Below are 23,020 nucleotides of genomic sequence, written 5' to 3'. Positions count from 1 at the left end.
GTGTATTGAGGTTTCATAAAAGCTGAAGTGAAAGGGAAATAGACTGATGAAAGAGCTTCTGGTGAAGCTGACGGAGGGCTTTAATTTTATAGGTCTCTGTGCTTCAATAATAGAGGATCAAACCCGATCATGTGCATGTAGCAGCGGTGGGTGCTGGTGATCTTGCACAGCTTCAGTGCCTTAAACGCTACAGAACAGATGCATGTCAATCACAGTATACGTTTTAAATCAGGGGGTTTTATATTTTTTAGAATGGTGGATTATAATTTCTGCTACAGTAACAAAGAGGGAAGGAATAACAAATCACAGACCCCCTAGTTTCACAGACCCCAGGACGTCCCTGGACCCCACTCTGAGAACAGCTGTGTTATAAAAGACCCGGAACTGTGGTAAGTCGGCTTGAGTGATACAACGGACAAAAATGAACGGACACCATCTGTCACATTTTTTAATTTTTATTCAGATTCAAAGTGTCTTTTCCATATGATTTCCATATCTTTTGGATGTAATTCTTCTTCTTCTTTTTTTTTTACAAATAAGTCAAAGCAGTGTCAGAAATAAACAAGTGTTTCTTTGTGATCAAGCAGAATCGGTTTTCTGCACCTTGCTGGCCACAATCTAAGGCTATTTCCCTTTAACATTGTGGGTTATTGGTTGTTAGGTTACACAGAGCTTGATTTTGTTTCTTCATCAGTACATTTATTTTCACAGTTCACATATCATACCCATTATGCTATGTGTAAACTTTAAAAATCACAATTCTTAAAGGTTGTTGGTGGTGTTAACAGTCTGTGCACCGTGACTTTGATTTAAATATAATATCAGGATTTCAGTCAAATCAAACCTACTTTGAGATTAGTTTTCAGTTCAGGTGGAGCGATTTGCTCTTGCATATTTAGTTACATGTTTGTTAAGCAACTAGGATGCTGATCACAGATAACATACCAGTTCTCAGCATTTTATTCCTCAAATATCACCGGCTCTCTCGTCTCACCCTGACACTCGCTACTGGCTATGCGGTTTGCAAAAATAGAATTATATTTAGTACCTGAAATAATGTGTTGCTCCATGCGGATTAGCATTGGCTTGTATGAGTGCAGCTGTGTCCGAATCTGTGGTCACTTGCAACCTGCTGGCACAAGATTCTTAACGTCCTTGTTACCCGTCCCCAGACATTTGACCCTGAGCATGTCACCTCTCGTTGGTGATAATGACTGAGGTGCCGATGTAGTGCTGAATTTGGCCATGGTTTTCGGGGGAAGAGCGGGAGGGCGGGCTCTGGCCCCTGTACAAATAGGGATTGAGTTCTTCCCCACGATAACTGTAGCTGTCCGTCAGGTGCCCGAGTGAATAGGGCACAACTGGGAAGGAGCTGTGCTTAGCCAGAACGTGGTGAAGGTTCAGAGAGACGTATGGAGCTTGTCCCTTCAGTACTGTTCTCTCCTCAGCCCTGGAGGCATCGCAGTGCCCACGAGCTGATTGCTGCTGCCCCTGGGGGATGTACGGTGTCTCGGTTATGTGCAACCTGCGTTTCTGTTCCATCATCTGCATGGGAAGGTTCTGGCTTAGGTTCTGGAGTCCCTGGCACACACGTGGCTGATCATAGGTGCTCTTACTCAACAGCCGGCAAGACAATGCCATCTCGGCCCTCTCCGCTGGGTCTTTACTGAGCTTCCTGGCCTCAGCGCTTCCTTGTAGAGGATTGTGAAGATGGCTCTGTGGCCTGCTATGGCTGATGGAGAGATGTTCGTATGGTTCCTCTTTGAAGCGGCTGCTGAGTCTGGAGGAAGACGAGCAGCTGCTGAAGTTTTCATGGAGGGAATCGTTGGAAAACCTCCTGCCACAATCTGCAAGGTAAAAGGAACCAAGGCAGTTAGTAAGGCACATGTACAAATCCAGAAACTATGCAATACACTGTAGTTCTAACAGCACTGATATTACTACCATTTCAGTGTCACTGCTGCTTCGAAACAAAATCAGCTGTGCTCCTTTGGTGGTCTATTTCACTTGTTGATAGAAGTAGTGCAGGCTGATACCACATGGTCTCTTTGGCGAATATTGTGTAGGTCAGATGTATCAAACTGACCCAGGGGTTTACAATGATGGTAATAGTATAGAGGGTGTTTGTACTATTACAGAATGATTAAATCCGTCACATCAGTCATAAACTAAATATTAATACATCATAAACATGTAAAAACTCATGCTGGAGTTGAAAACCAACAAATAAAAACATCTCAAAACCAACAGAGTGAGAGGAACAGAGGGCATCTTTCCCAATTCATTTGTAGTTATAATAATACACTTTTGAACTCCTGGCTGTGGCATTATTAGGATTCAAATTTACAATCTATGAAGACTTAACACGGACTAATTTACAGTCAGAGCTTTAAAACAGTCTCATGACACTTGCCATTCTTTCATTCAGAACTGGTTGATTTATATCATTGGCCAGATCATTCCTTTTGAAGCAAGATGGCTGATATGAACATTGTCTTTCTCTTGTTCTTTACCTGCATAACTGTTGCCATACGATGAGGTATTGGGGCTGCCGTTGTGTAGAGAAGGTTTGAGTGTGTGTGGATTTAAAGGGGGTTTGGGGGAGCTTGTGTTGCTCCAGTGTCCGTCTCTGTGGACCGCTGCGGCTGAGAGGAGCCGACACTCATCCTGCTCGGGGGAACCGGTCACTGGCCGCAGCTTCCTGCAGTCCTCACGGAGGTGTGTGTGAGCTTGTGCACACGAGTACGGCAGCGGCAGACTATAGGGCAGCATCTCGCCCGGCTCGGGGTTGGACAGTGAGACTGGACTCTTTTCCTGGCTGGCCGAGAGGCTGCATGGAGGGCTTGACTTCCAGCTACCTCCTGGAGGGGATTCCAACTTATCAGAGGGCATGGAGAGCTAGAGCAGAGAAATGCACATCAACATGTAAGCAGTCAAAGCAGTCAGATGTATAAATATTTAAAGAGGTACCTCTAGAAAATTACTGCAAGTGATGTTTTGATCAAAGGGACATTCTATAATATAGAATATAGGTGTGCTCAGGAAAATCTTCCTTAATGCTTGGTGCAGCTATGTTGCTATGAAAGTGCAATTTAACACGCAATTTTGAAATTTAACCATAGTAAATATCCAACTGCTTCAGACATGTAAAACTTTTTTTATGACCCTAATTGGGCTATAATTTTTAAATTTGACCTCATGATTATTTTTGTGCAGGTCACTATAGGTTTTTCCATGGTAATGGATTACAAAGGGATTTTTGATGTATGTAACCCTATTTTTATACCCCAGGGAAATGGAGCATATTGGGAAAAATAACAACATTTAGATTGACAATATTTTATTACCTATGTTTCTGAGTAGCAGAAGTAGCATTACTTAAAGTAATATAAGTTAATATAATAGTTTCATGGGAATTTTTTTTAAAATATTTTTAGAGAGAAGATAAATTAGATTTGTTTAATTGTTCTTTGTAAAATGTATTTTATACAGTCATTTGTTAATTTGTGCCTATAATTCTGGAGGGCACTGTCTATGTGACTGTGTCGTTGTGTACATGTTTGAATTTGTATTTGTGTATTTGTTTTGTACCTGAGGGTATGGGGACATTTTGAGTTTGGTTTTGACTCTGGCTGTTTTGGCTTTGAATTGTTTGCGCAAGTCCTGTGGGGGTGAGTGGGAGCTCTTATAGGACAAGGCTGGTCTGGCCCTGAGCTGCTCCTGAGACAACTGCAAGTCCTTATACTCAATATCTCTGTAGAATAAACACACACACACACACACACAGAAAGGGGTTAGTAAAGGGATAAAATCCTACATGGCAACAAGAGGAATGCATTATGTGGCTACGATGACAATACTATAAAGTATGCATTCTGACATATTTTACAGCTAGTGATTCCTTTCAGTGTAAAAATTCTTAAAATTGCAGCTTATAATTTTATGACTATATAAACTGTATAATTCCTTTGAGAATTGTCATCAGTGTCACTGGCATAATTCAAAACTGGTTTAATTTAAGTGACAAGTCAAATAATAACAAAAGCCTTTTTAACAATAGTAACTAATAGTACTGAAAATCATAAAAAATAAATAATATACAATCACACACCCTTTAATGAGATCCAGAACCCCAATAACCTTCATACGCCAACAACCTCTTTTCAATGTAGCATAGCAATGGATAAGCAGAAATAAGAAAGAGCTTAAGGGTGACATCAGGGACTCACGTGAGAACGTAGTTGACACTAACGATGCAGTGCGGCCGAGATGAGCGGCTGTTGTGCACGATGGTGGCGTAACTTTGGACCCAGACCCAGCCACCGTGCTTGGACAGCATGCGGTAATACTTTGTGGTGACCTGCCCTTTTACCAGTACTGCAACAAGGAAGGAGAGAGAGAGTTCACGATACACTGCCGTCCTCTTCCCAAGCACAACCTCTGCTACTCTGGTTTCTCCAACCCCAGCGTGCTCATGCCCCTGTTTACTTAATATCCCTGTCTCCAAGGTGACGGCATGAATCCATGGAGAAATGCATACGTCTAATAGAATACATACATTCATACCCATTTTTCACAGAAAGTCAAGGACCGTGTTGATGTCGGTCATTAAAAGTGTTCCATGGTTCATTTCAATCCCTTTAAGTGTTTAATGCTTTACGGTTTATGAATATATGTATAAACCTGCACTAAATGTTCGGAATCATATTATAAGCACACGTTGTATTCGTGCGTTTTCTTTACACATCAGTCAAGTAGGCTTTAAGAAGTTTTTCTAACAGTGTGTTCTGATCAGGTTGTACAGGGACTCACGTAAGTGGTGCGCATATCTCAGGTGGAACACATCACAGCCATGGACATGTTGGTATAGGGTTTTCTCTATCAGGTCCTGTGGCTCATAACCGGTCAACTCAGCCACCCTGGTGTGGAGACAGAGAGAATAATGACAAGTCGAAATAATAAAGCAAACTGTGTGCAGTTTGGGAATTGGCTTACGTTTAAGCTTGAGCTTTTTAAAAAATTTTCCTTACAGCATTTACATTTTTTTGCTCCAGATTTGGAAGTGAAAATAAACTTAGCAGGAATTTGTATGGCATGACACTTCGGATTTGGAAAATGTTTGTGATCGCAGACCATTCGGTTCCAAAAAATCAGCTCCAGAAACGAATATGAAAAACATCTGATTTGGGCAGTACAATTTGCTGGGTAAATGTAGGCTTTGTTTGAATATGCAAACCTGCCTTCGCGTTTAGCAACACCTTGAGAGCCGTGAACTTTTCAGGAGGCTTTGCTACATTGATTGAATGATGTCAAGGGAGGGGTCAGGATTTGATCAGACTCTACACATGATGATGATGATGATGATGATGATGATGAAGATGAAGAGTGTCATAGACCTCACCTGCTGTCCAGGAAGATGAGCTTGAGGTCTAAGCTGGCACGGAACATGAACATGTTGCTATGGAGTTTGATCTCGGTGATACCGCTGGGAGGCAGAGAGTGACCCACAGCCACCAGACCTACAATCTGATAGCAGGAATCATAGAGGCACACCTCCATCACGTACTGCCGGATCTTTAGATAACCACTGCAGTGAATCACCTGCACACACATACAAAAACAGCCCAGCTTAGTACTGTATGCCACAGACTGTTGAAAAAAACATATTCTATTGGCACATAACTTTGCTTCTTTTAATGTTTTATTTCTAGAAGCAAAATTATATGGCAAGAGAATGAGACAATTTGAATAAATAAATAAATATTTGTAATATAATTAGCTCAAAATGAGAAATATTAGCTAAAATTTCCTTTATTCGATTCAGTTCTACATTTACTAAGATATTTTTAGCAGTGAACGTTCACCCTCTCAGATATTCCACAATTTAAGAGGAAGTTGCATCATCCCAATTTCCTGAAGATCATGGCAAGAAGAAAAATCAGTTCTCTCATCCATTATTTCTTTCTTGTAAGGGATACTGTACAATTGACTGTCTAGGTCACTTTTAAAGCACAGAAAAAGAAAAAAAATGTACCCAAATTATGAATTGAAAGCAAATGATTAATAAGTAAGTATTAATAATTTCTTGAGGTATCCACATTTGTGCATTTCTATGTTTTCTACTCTGTTACTTATTTACCAGATAATTCCAGAAAAGGGAAAAATATATAAAATTTATCTATATAAAATTAAATATAAGATTTATATTATAATATTTATAATATTAATTCATATTAAGTATGAATTAATAAAATAAATAAATGACATGAAATTCTGCTCAGCGTTTGTGTCCGTGACGCTAAATCCAGTTCACCACAGTCTCTGATTCTCAGTCCAGTTAAATTTGTAAAGAGTAAATTGTTTTGTTGTTGTTTTTCCTGTAACAGATGTTACTGTGCATGTAGGACAAACTGTTTAGAAATTAACCTTACATAGCCTTGCAGAATATTCCACCGTTATCCAGACGAAATATAATGCTGCCAATTTATTCTTAACATTTATTTTAAGTATAAGAATGTGGCTTTACATCACACACACACACACACACACACTTTTTTCCCCATTGATCCTCTTCTTCCTCCTCTTCAAGCTCACCTCTCATGGTCTGGAGAGCAGATCTTCCACTGCGGGATGTGCTGATGGATGAGGGAAGATGTGTGTGTGTGTGTGTGTGTGTGTGTGGTTTGTGTGTTATGTGAGCATGTTCTGTCTGTGCTTATTTTAGTCAGATGAGCCCTGCCTAGGATCTGGATGCTCTTTAACAGGACACACACATGGCTCTCTCCAGCAGAGACCTGTTAGCCTCATTTATCTGGATCTGCAGCTCTGCCTCTGAATCCAGCACATGTTTCATTCACTCTTTAACATGCCAAGCTTGTTTACTGCCAATGTAAATTTCAAACAAATCTCCAAAAGAAATCGTGGGGATGATTTATGAGTGTGAAAGAGGCCGGGAGGATTTCCCCAGCGCTGCTGGCGTCCGTGCTCACGCGAGCAGAGAGAACAGAAACCAGCTGAGGCGAGAGCTATGCGAGCCATTAGAGATACACGATCTTTACCGATTGAAATGATCCTGCTCCAGATTCTTTGAATAAAAAATAAATCAGTTCATTGTTAACTGCTTATAATTAACTTGTCTGTTTTTCAGTGATGGCCTCATTGCTATCATACTTCAGGATAGGACCAGTCCTAATATTAAACAAAGCATGTAGCTGCATACATTGTAGAAAGAGTGAAAATAAATAAAGAGATTTTTTGGAGTGAATGGAGAAGGAAGTTGAAAAATGAGCCCATATAGACAGATATAGGGTCATTTTTGCAAGCACAACAGTAGAACAAAAGCTACTAGTATAAGTTCAAAAGATCCCTAAAGGAAGATCTCTGCGTATGTTACTAAGGGAAAACTTTTAGTCTTTCAACAAAGTTAATCATGCTGACTATATTCTCAAGCCTATAACATTCAGCAAAGAGAGCTCTGAAATCATTTACAGTGTACACAAGCTGCTACACAAGTTGGGAGTCAGCAAGAGTGAGAGATTACCTTGTAACCACCGCAAGTCAGCCCTGCGTTCCGCTTAGCTAATACACACTTCATCCTGAGGAAGAAGGATCGCTCCATCTCGTACTCTGAGACACACAAATATGACAGATCAGCACTGTGTGTGTTTATATTCAGAGTGTTAAATGTCTGATGCACACAGAGTGCGTTTGTGTGTGTGTGTGTGTGTCAGTAGGCCTACTAACCGGGTAGAAAGTGCGGGTGAATCGGCTGGTGAGCGCTCAGCACTGCAGTCATCTCGTCGTGGTCAGACGGGTGGATGTACTCGAATATGCTGTTACCTGTCAACTCAACCTGCGAGAAAAGAAACCGAGAGGCGCTACAGAATGCAGAGAATACAGCTTACATTTGTCAGTATTGTTGTGTTGATGTGAAACAGATAATTACACATTTTATTAATCATTTAAAAAAAAGAGAGAGAGAGAGAGAGAGAGAGAAAGAGAGAGATAGAGAGAGAGGTAGACATTTTTAGACAAATGTAACCATTTTCCAGATCAGGATTAGTTGTAATCTCTGATGCTTAAGAAGATTACCTCAGCTCATGGAAATGTCTATTTAGTGTGTGTGTGTGTGTGTGTGTCTGTATGGGTGTGGGTATGGTGTGGTGCTGGCAGTGGTGGTGGGGCTAAAGCTAAGCTCCCAGTCCCCTGAAATTGATCTATGTCTCATTCAAAGAGATTCAGGCTGATTCAGTTGCGCTCGAAAAGGACACTGACACCAGCCAAAGCAAAGGGTTAACGTCTGCGAAAAAAAAAGGGGAGATGATTTGCATGTGAAAACAAAAGCCGAGTGCAGGCTGGACTTTGATCTATTTTGCTGCGCAAATTAGCAGGGCAGGTCGGAGACGGCGAGGGCCACCGCTCGCCACTTCAGCTACAAATTGCTTTCTAAGCAGCTGCGGCTCAGGATCTAAGCTGAGCTTTGTGGGAGCTGCAGCTTAGCGATACGTCCATATACACAGCGCCAATGCACCCAAAGGCACGCAAAGTACGCAAGTCTACACACACCAACTTTCTCAGATTGAGACAGCATTGACTGACTGAGGTGCGGTTTTGCAGTTTCGAGTCTTACACATGGCTACGATGTGATCACACGCCACTCAATAACGTCTCATAGAAACGCTTGTAAGGTTAATTTTATTTATTTATGTTTTTTAGCATTCAATTTTACAAGCTTTCTACAAGGTATTTTAATTTTTGTTTAATGCTATTTTTTTCTTATTTCAAATAATATAACAATAACAATTACATTATAGCATAATCCATTTGGAACGATGCACTGACCAATAAAAGTGAAATAAACCAAAATTCTACTATATTTTATATTCGAACCAAGTTTACTCTTTGCGTTATATTTGACCAGTTTCATGAGGGGAGCTTTACTCAGGAGAGTTATGCCTAGTTCCTCACTGCTTCTCCTAAATATAAATGAAAACTACTTGTTTCGAAGTATTTATCAATTTTAAGTGAAACCTACTTATAATATAAATATACATTTAGATTTAGAAATAATTTCGTACACTGTTTACATTTGCAAATGGTAAAGGTTCAGATTTCTACCATGTGCTTTTATCAAAATGAAACAATATTTATTGAATTGAATGTTTCCAGGTTGTTGACTGGTAGTGTACATATGCATATAAGCATGAATATTCACCAAATATTTGAATGTTTATTCACTGGTATATGCAGGTGTTTCAACATAAACAGCAACTTAGTGATTTGCATAGTAGTGTGTGTGTGTGTGTGTGTGTGTAAGAGAGAGAGAGAGAGCAGTCTATATCTATAGGCTCGAGTAAAAACTCCTTTGCATTAGATAAATAAGTGTGAGTGTAAGTATGTGTGAATGTGTGTGAGTGAGTCCAGCACACTCAACATATGCTCTTCATACCCCAGCTTTAATTTTTTCCTCATCATTTGTTAATTTTAAAAAATAATTTAATCAAATTAAAAACATATGAAGGACGTTTTAAAAAGCAAAGCCCCGTGATTAGGAGTTACTTTTGGCTGTACTTGAAAGAACATAAATGCAATCAAATCATATTTTTAGTTTCAAATCTCAGTACAACACATGGTACATTCTCTCTCTCTCTCTCTCTCTCTCTCAAACACACACACTTACTTGCTTAGCATCTCTGAAGATAAAGAACAAATACTTTGCTAATTCTTAAAGGAAAGAAGCATTCAGTGAGCATCAGACAAATCAGTTAACTTCCATAAAGAGATCGATCAAGCTTTTGATAAGAGTGACATTCTGATATTTCATAGAGGGTAAAAACAAATAAAAACACACACTGCAGAGTCATATCTAATTGCTTTGTGCACTCTACTGATTCACTATTTCAGTTCTGAACTCCAGGACACGTGCTTATTCTTATGTCACAATTCCAAAGACCTTCCTTTACAACAATGTGACCGTTTTTGGAAAAGGAAATCTACCAGTCTTCACCTTTCATACTTGTCTTTGCGACACACTCGTTAGTTAGTTGGTCAGTCTATTGCTTTTTAAAGTAAGACCCTATTCAGTTGATATAAACAGAAAATGCTCACAGCAAAGTGGACAGTATTACACGTGTATGCAAATCAAAATGGGTATGCAAAATTCATTGTATCATTGGGTAAAAGGTCTTTTGCCATTTAGAAGAGCTATACATCCAGAATATTCTATGTAGGTAAAAAGACTCCTTTTTTATGTTGGTGGAAGGAAAGAGGGCGAGTCTTATTTCTTAAAGAAATTACCTTCAGGTAAAATGCTTTGCCTACATTTCCTTAAAGTGGTCCATTGCTCCATGAATTAGTTTTAGTTTACAGTGTGAACATTTTAGGTTGAAAACATATTGAGTATTTGTTTTTAAAACATTTTAATTATATTGTGCAACCCAATCCTAATACTAAAAACAACCGTTAATGTCTTGTATTGGCATTTTTATTCTGATGATATGATGCCGAATTGGACGATATCCTTGTGTTTTTTGTGCTTTGTGTTCCTTCATACAGCACAACGCTTCCAAGAACGCAAGCTCCTCTATCTCTATTAACACAGGACCTCTTAAGCAATTCTCAGAAACTCTCCATCTCCTACTTCATCTGTTCTAAAAGCAGAGAAACTTTACAGCCGAACAGACCATCGCATAGGTTAATCCTCTCTACAGATTGCAACTTAAAGCTGAAAGCGTTAAGGTGTCCACAGTTGCTTCATCTGTGTTTCCTTTTTATCAGTTAGCAGACTGAAGCTTACTCAAGCAGATATGCAACAGCTGAGAAATAGTGACATTTGCATGACCCAAAAGCTCAGTGTTTTCAGAGTGCTGAGCAAACACACACCATGCTTTCATATCCCGCAACCTGGTGTATTGAACAAAACCAGCCTAAAGAATCCCATTAGGACACACAGCTCACCACGCACACCATCAGATAATATTCTCCAGGTTAGACATTGACATTCCATTTTTTCATTTATCACCACAAAGCGACAAATAAAAAGGTTTATCAGCATGGCCCAGTTCTGAACGTGATCTCAGTTAAGTTATGAAGTTTATTTTAATAGCCCTTATACAGGGGTTAAACACGGACTCACCTGTGATAAGCCCAGGTGAACTGAGGCCGTCTCGGAGATATACATGATTTTACCATCAGAGGCGACAACAAACACAAAGCCATCCAGAGTCTAAAAAATACAATCAAAAGTATAATCAAGTCAACTGTGGTCATTCAAAATAACATCAGAACATCTCAATTAACTACATTTGAAGGCAAACAGCATAATACAGAAATTACAATTATTTATTTATTTATTTATTTCAGAAGTGGTATTTCATTTAAATTGTTAAACTAGTAAGTCTTTAACAAATTATTTTATAGTTATAGATTTTGACTATTATGTAGCCCTGTGCACATGGACCACGGTTTCATGTTCATGTAATCTCCTTGGCATTATAAGTGTATCAATATGAGATAATTCACAAAAAAAAAGAAGTATACAAATTTGTTTTGTTATAAATCTTAGCTTGATTTTTCTGTATTGCACTGAGCAGTACATCTTATATTAATCTCCCCCTCTCTCTCTCTCTCTCTCTCTCTCTCTCTCAACAACACAACGACAACATCAGTAATAATAATAATAATAATAATAATAATAATAATAATAATAATAATAATAATAATAATAATCACGCACATGTGGGAGTGTGACACGTTTAATAGACCTCTTGATGTTTGTGTGTGTGTGTGTGTGTGTGTGTGTGCTCGCGCGCGCGCACTGACCTGCAGCAGGTGCGCTCCGAGCTCTTTGGCCACAGAGTCAAGAGGACTGCAGCGCGCCGCCTCGCCCCATGCCTCCCCCACACCTTTTCCAGACACACACACACACACACAGTAAGTACACATAGATAATCAGCACTGATCACACACCGCGGTGCTGACAAGCAATACACCAGAACTTTGCAACATTTGCAGGATATAAATATAAAACTGCCTTTCATTCCAGCGACATCAGCTCACATGTTAATGTACTACTATCGCTCTCCTTTTTATTTCTTTTTTCCTGCTTTTATTGGCGCAATCTAAATTCAATTTCTATGTTAAAGGAAATATGAAATGTGACTATACGAACATTTCTTCCAAATATCGGGTACTTTTTTAATTTGCTATCCTGGAATTATTTACTGAATAAAATATAAATTCCGCAAAGCATAGATATAGATATAGATATAATATTTAATTATAATATTTAATTGTAATTGTAAAACGCTGTGGCACAACATTAATGATGTTCGCCGCTAATGCAACACGATCAATTATTGACAAAATTGATAAATCAGTGAAACGGCACATAAGCGATTTTTTTTTTACCAAAAATGTACTAAATGATGAAATCTACATTTAGGCTAATACAACTCTTTACACATAAATTATACATAATATCATATTACTGTATGATATATAATTATTTATATTAATGTTTTTTAATATAGATAATGCTTTGATTTTATTTTTTAATCGGATCTTAATAGTCAACTGATTTTCCGTCATGTTCACCAAACAACTGATCATAAATGTATGACTAGTCAGGCAGACAGTGCGTTCATGTTATTTTTGTGTGACCGCTTTCTTGGAAAAACACAACTGTATTTAGGCCAAGTGCAAAAAAAGCCACTAATTTGACTAAAGGATTATCTTCTACTGTTTCATTATGGAAGGCCTAATTAACACTGTTGTTGTGATTGTGGCAATGCGTTAATATTGCTGAGCGTAAGCAAGCAAAAACTGGAAAACTTAACACAATTGAATAAAATGAGTGAATATTTGAATTCGAAATAAATTAAAACGTCGACGGCTAAAGGGCTCAGATTAATCTGATATTTTCCAAGAATTATTTTTTTTTAATAATCCACAATTAAGAATAAACATCTAAAGTGTTTTAAAACAACTATAAGCTATTTGTAAATTTTTAGTAAGGAAAAAATGTATTTTTAAAGACTGTCATTAAGCACACACCAAAACCTACAAACGCGTAAAAAATAAAAAATAGCAATAAAATCTTAGATTTGCAGAATATGTCCGTTTCTACAAAATATAAACATTTCCTTTGCTTTTGACGCCGAGTTTATTTTGCATTTTACAAAACCCTGTACATCTGGCTTTTAACCTTTACAAATTCTAATCGAAAACAAATGGAGTGGGTTTATTTCTTGTTTTTAAGTTTGCACTTAAATGTAATTAATCTTATTTATTTATTTAAATAAGATTTTCGTTTCGGGGTAATAGGCTGTATTATTTTCCCGCATATTTATTCATCCAAAGTTCATAACCTAAGTATAATTTTGAGGCCTTACAGCCTATAATAAACATAAAACTATTAATCTTACACATGGCTATGATGTGAACCCTTAATGGCAATTAATTACAGTGTACTAAAAATACAAATAGCTTACAAATGAATAAAAATTGCTTTCTGAAAAAAAAAAGGCTATAGATTAATTGCTCCTGAATGAGCAGAAAACACGCTTTTGTAGGTTCATATTCCTCTAGAAACTAAAACAGCCTTATTCTGCGCTAGGAATTCACTCTGTAAATTTCAGTTTCTGCATTTTAACCAATGTAAATATGCAGGTGTTTAGACAGAAGGTGTCTAACTTGAGCCAAAGTTATTAGATTGTACAGAGGCCGAGATTTCCAGTCACTTGGAGTGTGAACAGGGCTCTATAGGTTACAATGTCAACAGTGATGTAGACCGTGCTGCTGGCTTTTAAATCATGGAGATGACTTTAAGAAGAATTTCATAGTTGACATCTTTCTAAAATGCAAAGTATAAGTCAGAAGGCTGATTATTGCCGAATATGGATCCTAAATAATAATAATAATAAATCATACATTAGCTTCGTTTCAGTTCATTCAAGTGAAATGAAGAAAGTAGTTTCTAAAAATTAACGGCTATGTAGGAAGACTAATTTGCACCAGTAATGTATATTACCCAACGCGCTTCAGTAGTAAAACGCTTTCTCTGTGTGTCTGCTGTAAATCTTACCGTCTGGAAACACGGCCCTCATCTTCAGGTAGCTGGAGGTCAGCCTGATGATGGAGGCCTTGTCCAGTTGTGAGGTGATGGCTGAGGGCAAAGGCAGGAGCTTGGCAAGCTCGTAAAACTCTCCATTTTCTTTCTCTCTTCTCGTTTTCGCCGCATTCTTGGACTTTTCCTTCATTTCTGACACGTCGCAGCACCGCTTCGCATAATAAAAGCCCACCTCAAACTTTAAGTTTCTCTGCTGCGCAATATGCAAGGAAATATGAAAGGTGCAGCTTTCTCCTCTTCAGCGACTCATCACATCCAGAGCACGTTTGTTTTGTTCGACTGTCTTTTTTTTAACACTACACTATAAAGTTACCAAAAAAGTTCAAAAAGACTAACCATAACAGAGAGCGTTTTTACATATCACAAACTCCATTTTGATTTTTTATCCTTCTCTCAAAAACAGCAAGCCGCACACTGCATGCATTTACGCACTGAATAGCCTAAATGTAATATTGCAAAGAAATCGATCAGGGAAATGACGCCTAGGCTATATATATTACACATTTAACCTATAAGGCCTCGATGGAAAAATAGAATAAACCTACATGCATATCTAGAATCGACCACAGTTCATACCGTATATTAATTCTGCTGGATCATCTTTTCCGGTTCCACTTGATAAACCTGCCCATTTTGGACAGAAATTCTCATGTAGTCCATTTAATCAGTCATTTGGCAATCGCACAATTCGAATAATCGCAAATCCATTCAAAATTAAGGTGTGTGTGTGTGTTTTTAAGTAAGCTGTATAAAGAAGCTCTTGCCATCCGATGTGAGACTGCACAAATCATCCGTGCGTCATGCGTAAATCCCACTCCTCCTTTAAAAATCGTCTAGAGGATTTCTTTTAACTTTCAACTCGTTGAAAAAAGTCGCTCGGTTATCAGAATGTGCATTTCCCTCATTCCCTCTGCAATTGCTCCAAGACTGCCTGCATTGTACTGAGGTGATAATCCTAGAAGATCGAGTGATGATATTCGGAGTGTGACCCGCTAATAGACCTCTGTGTGTGTGTGTTTGTATGTGTGTGTGTGTGTGTGTGTGTGAGAGAGAGAGAGAGAGAGAGAGAGAGAGAGGGAACAAGGCTTAGGAGGCAGAATCTCCCGTGACGTCACACACTCCCGGTAATGAGCCCGTGGAGAAAGCTGCAAAGGACGCAACGAAAAGTTCATTTTCTTTATCCCGCACAGATTCTTGTGCTATCTACCAATCATCATATTGTGTAGAGTTTGGCGTTTATATAGGCTACATATGCACAAATACCAGATGCGTTTTCGTTCATTTTGACGCACAACGGTGACTAGAAGAATGAGTAGAAAAATGCTCAGAATGAAACACAACTGAACTATATATACGATTATAACACTACAGGAACCAATCCAAACAAAAGCACTCGTGCAGTTTCCTGTGTTGAGTAGTAGTGAAATCAAATATTGAAATAATGTTTATGCGCCTTTGCAAATGCTGCGAACCAAAAGCGCACAACTATCCCGTCTCTTCTGCGGCAAAAAACACCCACATAAAATTAAGATCTTTTGTGTTGACTGAGCACGTGCAGGGGTTAATTCACTTTACTGTGTTTATTTGTGCTCAATTTAATCTATAAACACGATAGCTAGAGAAACCCGTTCATTCACCCGTTTATTATCTTGTGCCACTTATTCCTGAACCAACTCATTACCAAAATAATTCAAAAGAAATGCGATTTTGTGTTTTCTAAAAATACTTATTACAGAAAATTTACTAGAGAACATTGTGTAGTCCTATTATTATTATTATTATTATTATTATTATTATTATTATTATTATTATTATTATTATTATTATTATTTCCCCTAGCTTTCTATTAAAACTGGATCATTAAGAAATCCAGAAATGCTTTGCATGCTGAACCCCAAACATATATAGCCACAGAGGTAAGATTTACATAGGCATTTAGAATATATTCATTCTTTAAAAAAATATTAAAATCAATAAAGCACTTGTAATTTTTTTTTATCATGATTTATTATTGACTAAAAACAGAATGTTGCTGTTGAGAAAGTGCAGGTAGTGTGCAGTGCGCAGTGTGAGATATATGACTGAGTAATCAGTAGATTTATTTGAATAGGAGCACTGGCTGTGATATTCGGGCTATCATTTTCTCTATACCTGTCAGTACTGATGGATTATCACGGGGAGCTCAGTGTGGAAAATACTGAAACCATCTCTCTCTCTCTCTCTCTCTCTCTCTCTCTCTCTCTCTCTCAGCGTGTTGCGTGTTACAAGCCTGCAAACCTTCAAATCGACAAGATCACACACACACACACACTTATATATATATATATATATATAAAAAAGAAAATAACACACAAAAAAGAGGAAAGTCATACGGTACTGCATGGTACCTTTTAGCAGTTAACATCCTACCCTACATAAAAGTATATATGGCATGTATTAACCTGCCAGTTTTGGTCCATTCTTTAGCTCAATAACACCCTCCTTAATTTTTAAAGGGAGATGCTTCAGTCTCAAACATTACTCAGCTGACTGCTTGTGTTTGAGTCTGTATTTAGATCTATAGGAAATGCAGTACAAATGCCAATGATGATCATGCATTAATGCTAGATGAATATAAAGGAAAATCAGAAGTGCAACCAGGTTCTTCTCTCAGGTGATTGAGAATGTCAGTGCAGGATTGATCAGACTGTCAGCAAGAGCATTCTGTCAACAACTACACAGAGAGGGATATTATAGTAGGGCTGCACCGCATAAACCCTTCATTACAAAGACAAATGCACTTTCGAGAGTTCAGTGGTGCAGAAAAAGCCCTGGTTACAGACATGGAAAAAGAGCAATATGGCCAGATCTTTCACCATGTTTTCAGCAGGTGTTCTAGTGCATGTGTGGCACACATCCAGAGAACAGTCAATTTAATGCAAATCAATACTAAAAAAAAGTTCTAACTTTATCACATGTATCCTATGATGTAACATTTCTCTCCTGATGGGAGAGGAGCTGAAATTCCAGGCTGAATTTTCCCATCCATAGGGCACAAGGTCTTCACTAAGTAATCTGATGAGTAAGAAATGGTTTAACTTATATAAGTACTGGTGTCGGCACTCAAGAGATCTCAACTTAACTGAAAACCTGTGGGAGATTATAAACAAAATAATTAGACAGAAACTTCAGTGTTAGTTGTTTTAGTTCCAGAGACTTGTAGAATCTGTGCCAAGGTGCATTGAAAGTGGTGACTCATGGTGGCCTAAAACCTTACTAAGACACATTGTCATTTTTCCTTCAACGATCCTTTAACGTATGTAGTGTGGTTAGAAATTTTTCCTTGTTTTACATGCTGTAATTCCTCTCTCTACCAACAGATTTTTCCTGTGTACATGAAAAATGTTAGAAGAAATGGGAAAAAAAGATATAGCAACGAGGAAAAATAGGTATGTAATAAATACTAGAAACAGGAGCAGTAAAGAAATGTATTAAACATTTGCATAAAGATGACCATACTACCAAAGCAAATCTTCTAAAAACTTTGCATTAAAATAAAAATAAATAAAATCCCAGTGTCAAATATTAGGCCTACATCAGTACTAGTGCAAATCTTCAGTAGTTCATCATAACCACAGTCATATAAGGTTTTTGTTGTTGTTATTCTTTAAATTATATTCTTCTCTGATTTAAAGACATTTCTATCCCTGTGTAATCTAACAATTGCTGAGCTCTGTAACAGAGAATCATGTTGAAATAGACTTTAGTGCACTTGACCAAAACTGAGATTGAATGAAGAGGAAATGAGAGAATGAGACGTCCCAGAAGCAGTGAGTGGTTTAACCTCTTATTAAGCCTAATGAGTGGAAATCAGTGACTCATTAAGATCTTCCACTTGCAGCTGTAAAGCTTTGTTTTTAGGTCACTGAACTCCATTCTCCTCCAAAAGCCAGAGATACGTTTAATCGGTTAAACAGCAGGTTGAAGAAGCTGATGGCCTGTTTAAGTTAATTCATCCATCTAGTCAGAATGAATTAAAAACTGGACATTCATGGTAGATAAGTGAGGATGGGAGTCCCACAGCATTTGACTAAATCTACTGCTTTATGTATTTTAATGTCTGGCATGGATCAGAAGCATTGCAAATCACAGCTGGAAAAAATATTTTCCAGCTAGACATAGACATAAAAATAAGATTTTATCTATCTATCTATCTATCTATCTATCTATCTATCTATCTATCTATCTATCTATCTATCTATCTGATGTTTTATGCTCTGGATGGGACACCAACCCATTAGCGGAATGCAAGGAAACTAAACAACCCAGAGGACACAGGGGAGTACATGTTAAACTCAGACCCTGCTGCTGTGCCTCCCAACTATTATCTACTGTACCATAATGTAGATTTATATTAAAATAAAATACAAAACGTGCAATAGATTCCAAATTTCAAATCCAACTCATGTCTATAAAAATGATTGTACCTTTGAAATAACAGTTCCGTTTCATGTAGACATTTTTACACTCTTGGTTGTTTAAATATTTTATTTGCCTTCATTTTGATAATTGAATTAATTTCCGTTACATATTCGGAATTATATTCATGCTTAACTCGGCACTAAAATATAAATTCATTTATGGTAAGAGAATCCTTTTAAGAGAGATCAGCAAGATGGATTCTCTATCCTCCTTACACGTGTGTGTGTGTGTGTGTGTGTGCAGAGTGTAAATATACGAGGTGTCAGAGGCTGGTGATTAATGAGAGGAGAGTAGCCAAATAACCATCAGCAGAACTGCCTCCTCCTAGAAACCACCTCTTCATCCTCTCAGAGTTCTACCACACTCTTAAAAAAAAAGAGATCAATTTGTAGCGATAACAGAACCCTCTGGAAAGCTTTAGATCAGACTTTTAATTGATTCCATCTGGCCTGAAAGGGTTCCTTTTCAAATTGGTTTCAGAGGGTTCTTCTATAGCAACTCTAAATGTTTATCTTTTCACATGTTAGCTGGTTAACTAACTTAGCCAAATGCTGTTGGGGTTTCTAGCTAATTATTATAATTATATAATTAGCTATCTAGCAAAGATGGCCCTTAGACTTAAAGGCTTTTACAACACTTAAATATTAAACACAACAGGAATTCACTACAAAACATCAGAGTTAATACAGAAGGAAAACATTAAAAGATCTGAATAGTTAGTATATTTCTACAGGTTGAATGGTGATTTGTGAAATTTTGATATCTCCACAGGTTTCGGATTGCAGACATCGCAGATTATTATCTAGTTGCTTTGTTTTAAACATAGAAAACCGAAGCTATGTGATAAATTCAGCCAGGGATGCTCACCTGTCTCCATCAGACATTGTTGCTGCTGACCAAAGCATGCGGCACCTGAAGTGTAGGAAACTGTTCTAATTTAATCAGGTCTGGAAAAGTAATTACATATTTATATACTCCCGCGTTTAAATGCATCATTTGAATTGTTTACTGATCAAAAATAAAAAACTGAACTAGAAGTACTATGACAGCAATACTCATATTAGGTACTGTTACAGTGACCCACATCCTCAAGTACTTCGGTACTTTTATAGATAGGTAGAATATAGATAAAGTACATCTATCTCCATATATCAAGCATAGTTGTTTTATCTTATCAGTGCTGATGGTTTAATACCTTAAAAACCTCAAACCTATTTCTTTATATGGTAAAAAAAAAAAAAAAAATACACAGGCAAAAACACAAAGTCTGATCTTCAGTATGAAATCATCCCAGTTAATTTTTTTTTTTTTTTTATTGTCACATGGCTATGCAGCTAATAGATGAGCTATGTATTGGTGAGCTATGCATATGTGCAAATACCTATAACACTCACACACACACTTTTTTCCTAATCAGGACACAAGGATATTGTCTGCATCAAAAATTCCATTTGCAGCCTCATTCATTGTATGTACTATTCCTTGGACACAGAAATAGTTTCAATTGTCCAACAATCTTTTGTTATTTTTCTTTTTCTCAGTAAATGTGACATTAAAGTAATACGTATATGCATTAGTATTGAAGTAATGGAAGGTTGTGTGTTCAGATCCCAAGATCGAGCCTTTGAGGATATAATTGTGGAAGACCGCTAGTCATCAGCGGTTTAGTTTAATGGCTCATTTGTGAGGTACTTTGAATAAAAGCTTCTGGCAATTACCAAAATGTAAATGCAGAAAAAAGGACATATGTATAAGAAAGTGGCTGTGAGTAGAGGCCAGCTAACAGGAAAAACAGATGGACTTGAATGTCTTTGAATTCTTACATGCACACTGAAAATATATCAGTGTTACACTGTAGTCACTGTACACTTGGCGTGGTCGGTCCACACTGCCATACAACTTCCCCTGTTTTACACGACAATTACTGCAATAATAATCCAGCTAGAGGAAAGGAGACTTGACTTTGGAAAAGGAAAAGGAAGATGTATGAGGATATGTGTGAGGATATGTGAGACACGAACATAAAGAAACAAACACAACCAGGAAATGTACACATGACATGAGTGAGAGCAAAGAATAATGCATATTGTCTAATACAAAGAGACACAGGCATTTCACTGTTACAGAATATGAGACAGTCAGTGTATTCGGAAAAGAAGGATTAATTATAACTGAGAACGAGGAAACACATTTGTTTTATAAACACATAAAATTACAAATCTGCGCTTTCAATATAACAAATGAGATGCTACATGTAAACATCAGAATTCAAGTTTTAGGTATTAAGATTTAGAATTAATAAAAAAAAATATAATAGTAATTATGAATAATATACAGGGTACACAATAATAAGAATAAGGCATAGTAGAAACAGCAACAACAAAAACAAATAATAATAATAATAATAATAATAATAATAATAATAATAATAATAATAATAATAATAATAATAATAATAATTGGACAAATGCTTATGTGAAAGTAAAGCCTCATTCATCTCTTATCTCGAACTTATAATAATCATTAGTATTCAAACATTTTTATTAAAAAATTTGCCCTATTATTTTATTTTTATGCACATGTGCGCCCCCTAATGGTGTGACATAAGAAATGTCCGGATAGAACTTAATAAAACAAGAATATTTTTTTAAAAAATCAGCACATCACGATGCTAAGACTATAGGATTACATGAATGCTGTTATATATTAAGCAAATCATATGAGCTTAAACCGTTCTATTTTTTACCATCTGTTTATTATAAAATGTATTAAAATGACTCCACTGAATCTGATTTAGCAGAATGTTAATTAATTTTCACAGCATGGCCCTTAAGGCAAAGTTTATATGTGCTCATTTTAATACCTAATTTTAAGAAGGAGAGTTTGTCAAATAAATCTAAACATAAACATTATACCTCCAGTTTGTTGATTCTGTTTCCTAATAATATGACCCTTTTGTGTTTAATTCCTTAATATTAGACATTACCTACAGTATCTACACTAAGATGCTTGTTGTTGAGGTGCCATTTCTAATATTTTTTGAACTGGACAAAGCCATCGCTCATAATTATATTTGTTGTGTCCTTCCTGTGCTTCAGGAGTTTCCTCCAGGTAATCCAGTAACCTCCACCAGTCCAAAAGCATGCATTGTAGGTTGACTAGCATCTCTAAATTATCTGTTGTGCGTGTGTGTATGTGTGTGTGTGAGAGAGAGAGAGAGAGAGAGAGATTGTGCCGTGCAAAGGGATGGCATCCAGTCCAGGGCGTCCCCCCAAATGCCTTTTGGACAGGCTCTAGGCTTCCTACAACCCTGTGTAGGATAAAACTACAAAAGTACTTGTTTAACAACTTGCTTGGTGTCTTTTGCTTTCAACTAGATAGCTACCAGATAATAGGGCTTCTTATCTTCTCTCACATGGCATTTGGCTACGTTTCCTTGGTCACGCTCTCATATTGTTTTTCTTCTTTCTACTCTACAAAAGCTAGTCATATCAACCTACACAAAAACTCTGTGTTGTCATTAGTAGTAATTGAGTTAGTATTATAATTTTATAGTAAGGTGTGTGTGTGTTGCAAAGCTTGATGGCAGAGGGGTACTAGCTCCAACCTAGAACTGCAAATATAAAGAAAGTTATGAAAGTGCAGCATGTACTATGTGGTTTTTCGCTAATACAAAAAGAGTAGTGCTTTTAATACCCTTTACAAAGAGTGCTTAATGGCTCCCTTCTTCCATCTGAGCCCATAGCTGTAAAACACATTTCACGAGGTACTTAATCATGACCCTATTAGAGAGTCACCATCCATCTCCTGCTGCTAATGAGGCTCTAATAGAGTATGTCAGGCTGTGCTGTAGCTTCAGGAATTAAGACTCTGGCTACATGTTTGTGCAGCCATACAAGCGGACCAGATTTGTTTTCAGAGCATTTAAATGGGCCATTTGGACTCATTACATAGACCGTAAGTAGTTTGCTCAAAGTTGTAGAGTATGCATTTGCGAGCAGTGGCCAGTGGCTGATCCCCAGAGGCTGATCGTGCTTGTTATGTGTCCTTAGTTGGGTAATTAATTGCAAAAATGGAAAAAAAAGCTCAACTGCCGGATTCCTCTACTGCACCTGCCAGACATTACAGTGCAGTCATTTTGTGCTGCGGTGATAGAAGAGTGGGGCAGGCAAGGAGGTTATGTATTCATGTGTGGTGTTTTACATTTACATTTAGATTTACATTTAGTGCTAGAGGGGTCTAGTAAGTAAAACAAAAAAGTCTAACCTAAGTGCATAAACAATAATACAAAGTACATTCATTAAACTAAGAAATATTATGAAAGTTAATGTGTGCAGCTAGATAACACTATTATCCTAAAGTCTGCCTGAAGACTAATGTCTTTAGATGTTTATTGAAAGAATCATGGATAGAAACATAGATCTTTTCAAA

At 37.3% G+C, this 23,020-nt stretch overlaps 1 protein-coding gene across 1 annotated transcript; it reads right to left on the bottom strand.

Moving 5' to 3' along the window:
- Window positions 1–454: 454 nt before the first annotated feature.
- Window positions 455–15,162, bottom strand: sim2 (SIM bHLH transcription factor 2). The gene is made up of 11 exons (XM_058412767.1): window positions 14,084–15,162; window positions 11,821–11,903; window positions 11,135–11,224; window positions 7,744–7,852; window positions 7,541–7,626; window positions 5,402–5,601; window positions 4,813–4,919; window positions 4,230–4,377; window positions 3,592–3,754; window positions 2,514–2,898; window positions 455–1,847 (listed from the first exon to the last, which is right to left on the bottom strand). The coding sequence occupies exons 1-11, from the start codon at window positions 14,256–14,258 to the stop codon at window positions 1,192–1,194; spliced, it is 2,202 nt and encodes a 733-aa protein (XP_058268750.1). The 5' UTR covers window positions 14,259–15,162; the 3' UTR covers window positions 455–1,191.
- Window positions 15,163–23,020: the final 7,858 nt, after the last annotated feature.

This window comes from Hemibagrus wyckioides, linkage group LG16 (assembly GCF_019097595.1).
Source record: "Hemibagrus wyckioides isolate EC202008001 linkage group LG16, SWU_Hwy_1.0, whole genome shotgun sequence".
Lineage (NCBI taxonomy): Eukaryota > Metazoa > Chordata > Actinopteri > Siluriformes > Bagridae > Hemibagrus > Hemibagrus wyckioides.
The sequence above is the reverse complement of the archived record's forward strand: the minus strand, read 5'-3'. Positions and strand labels throughout refer to the sequence as shown.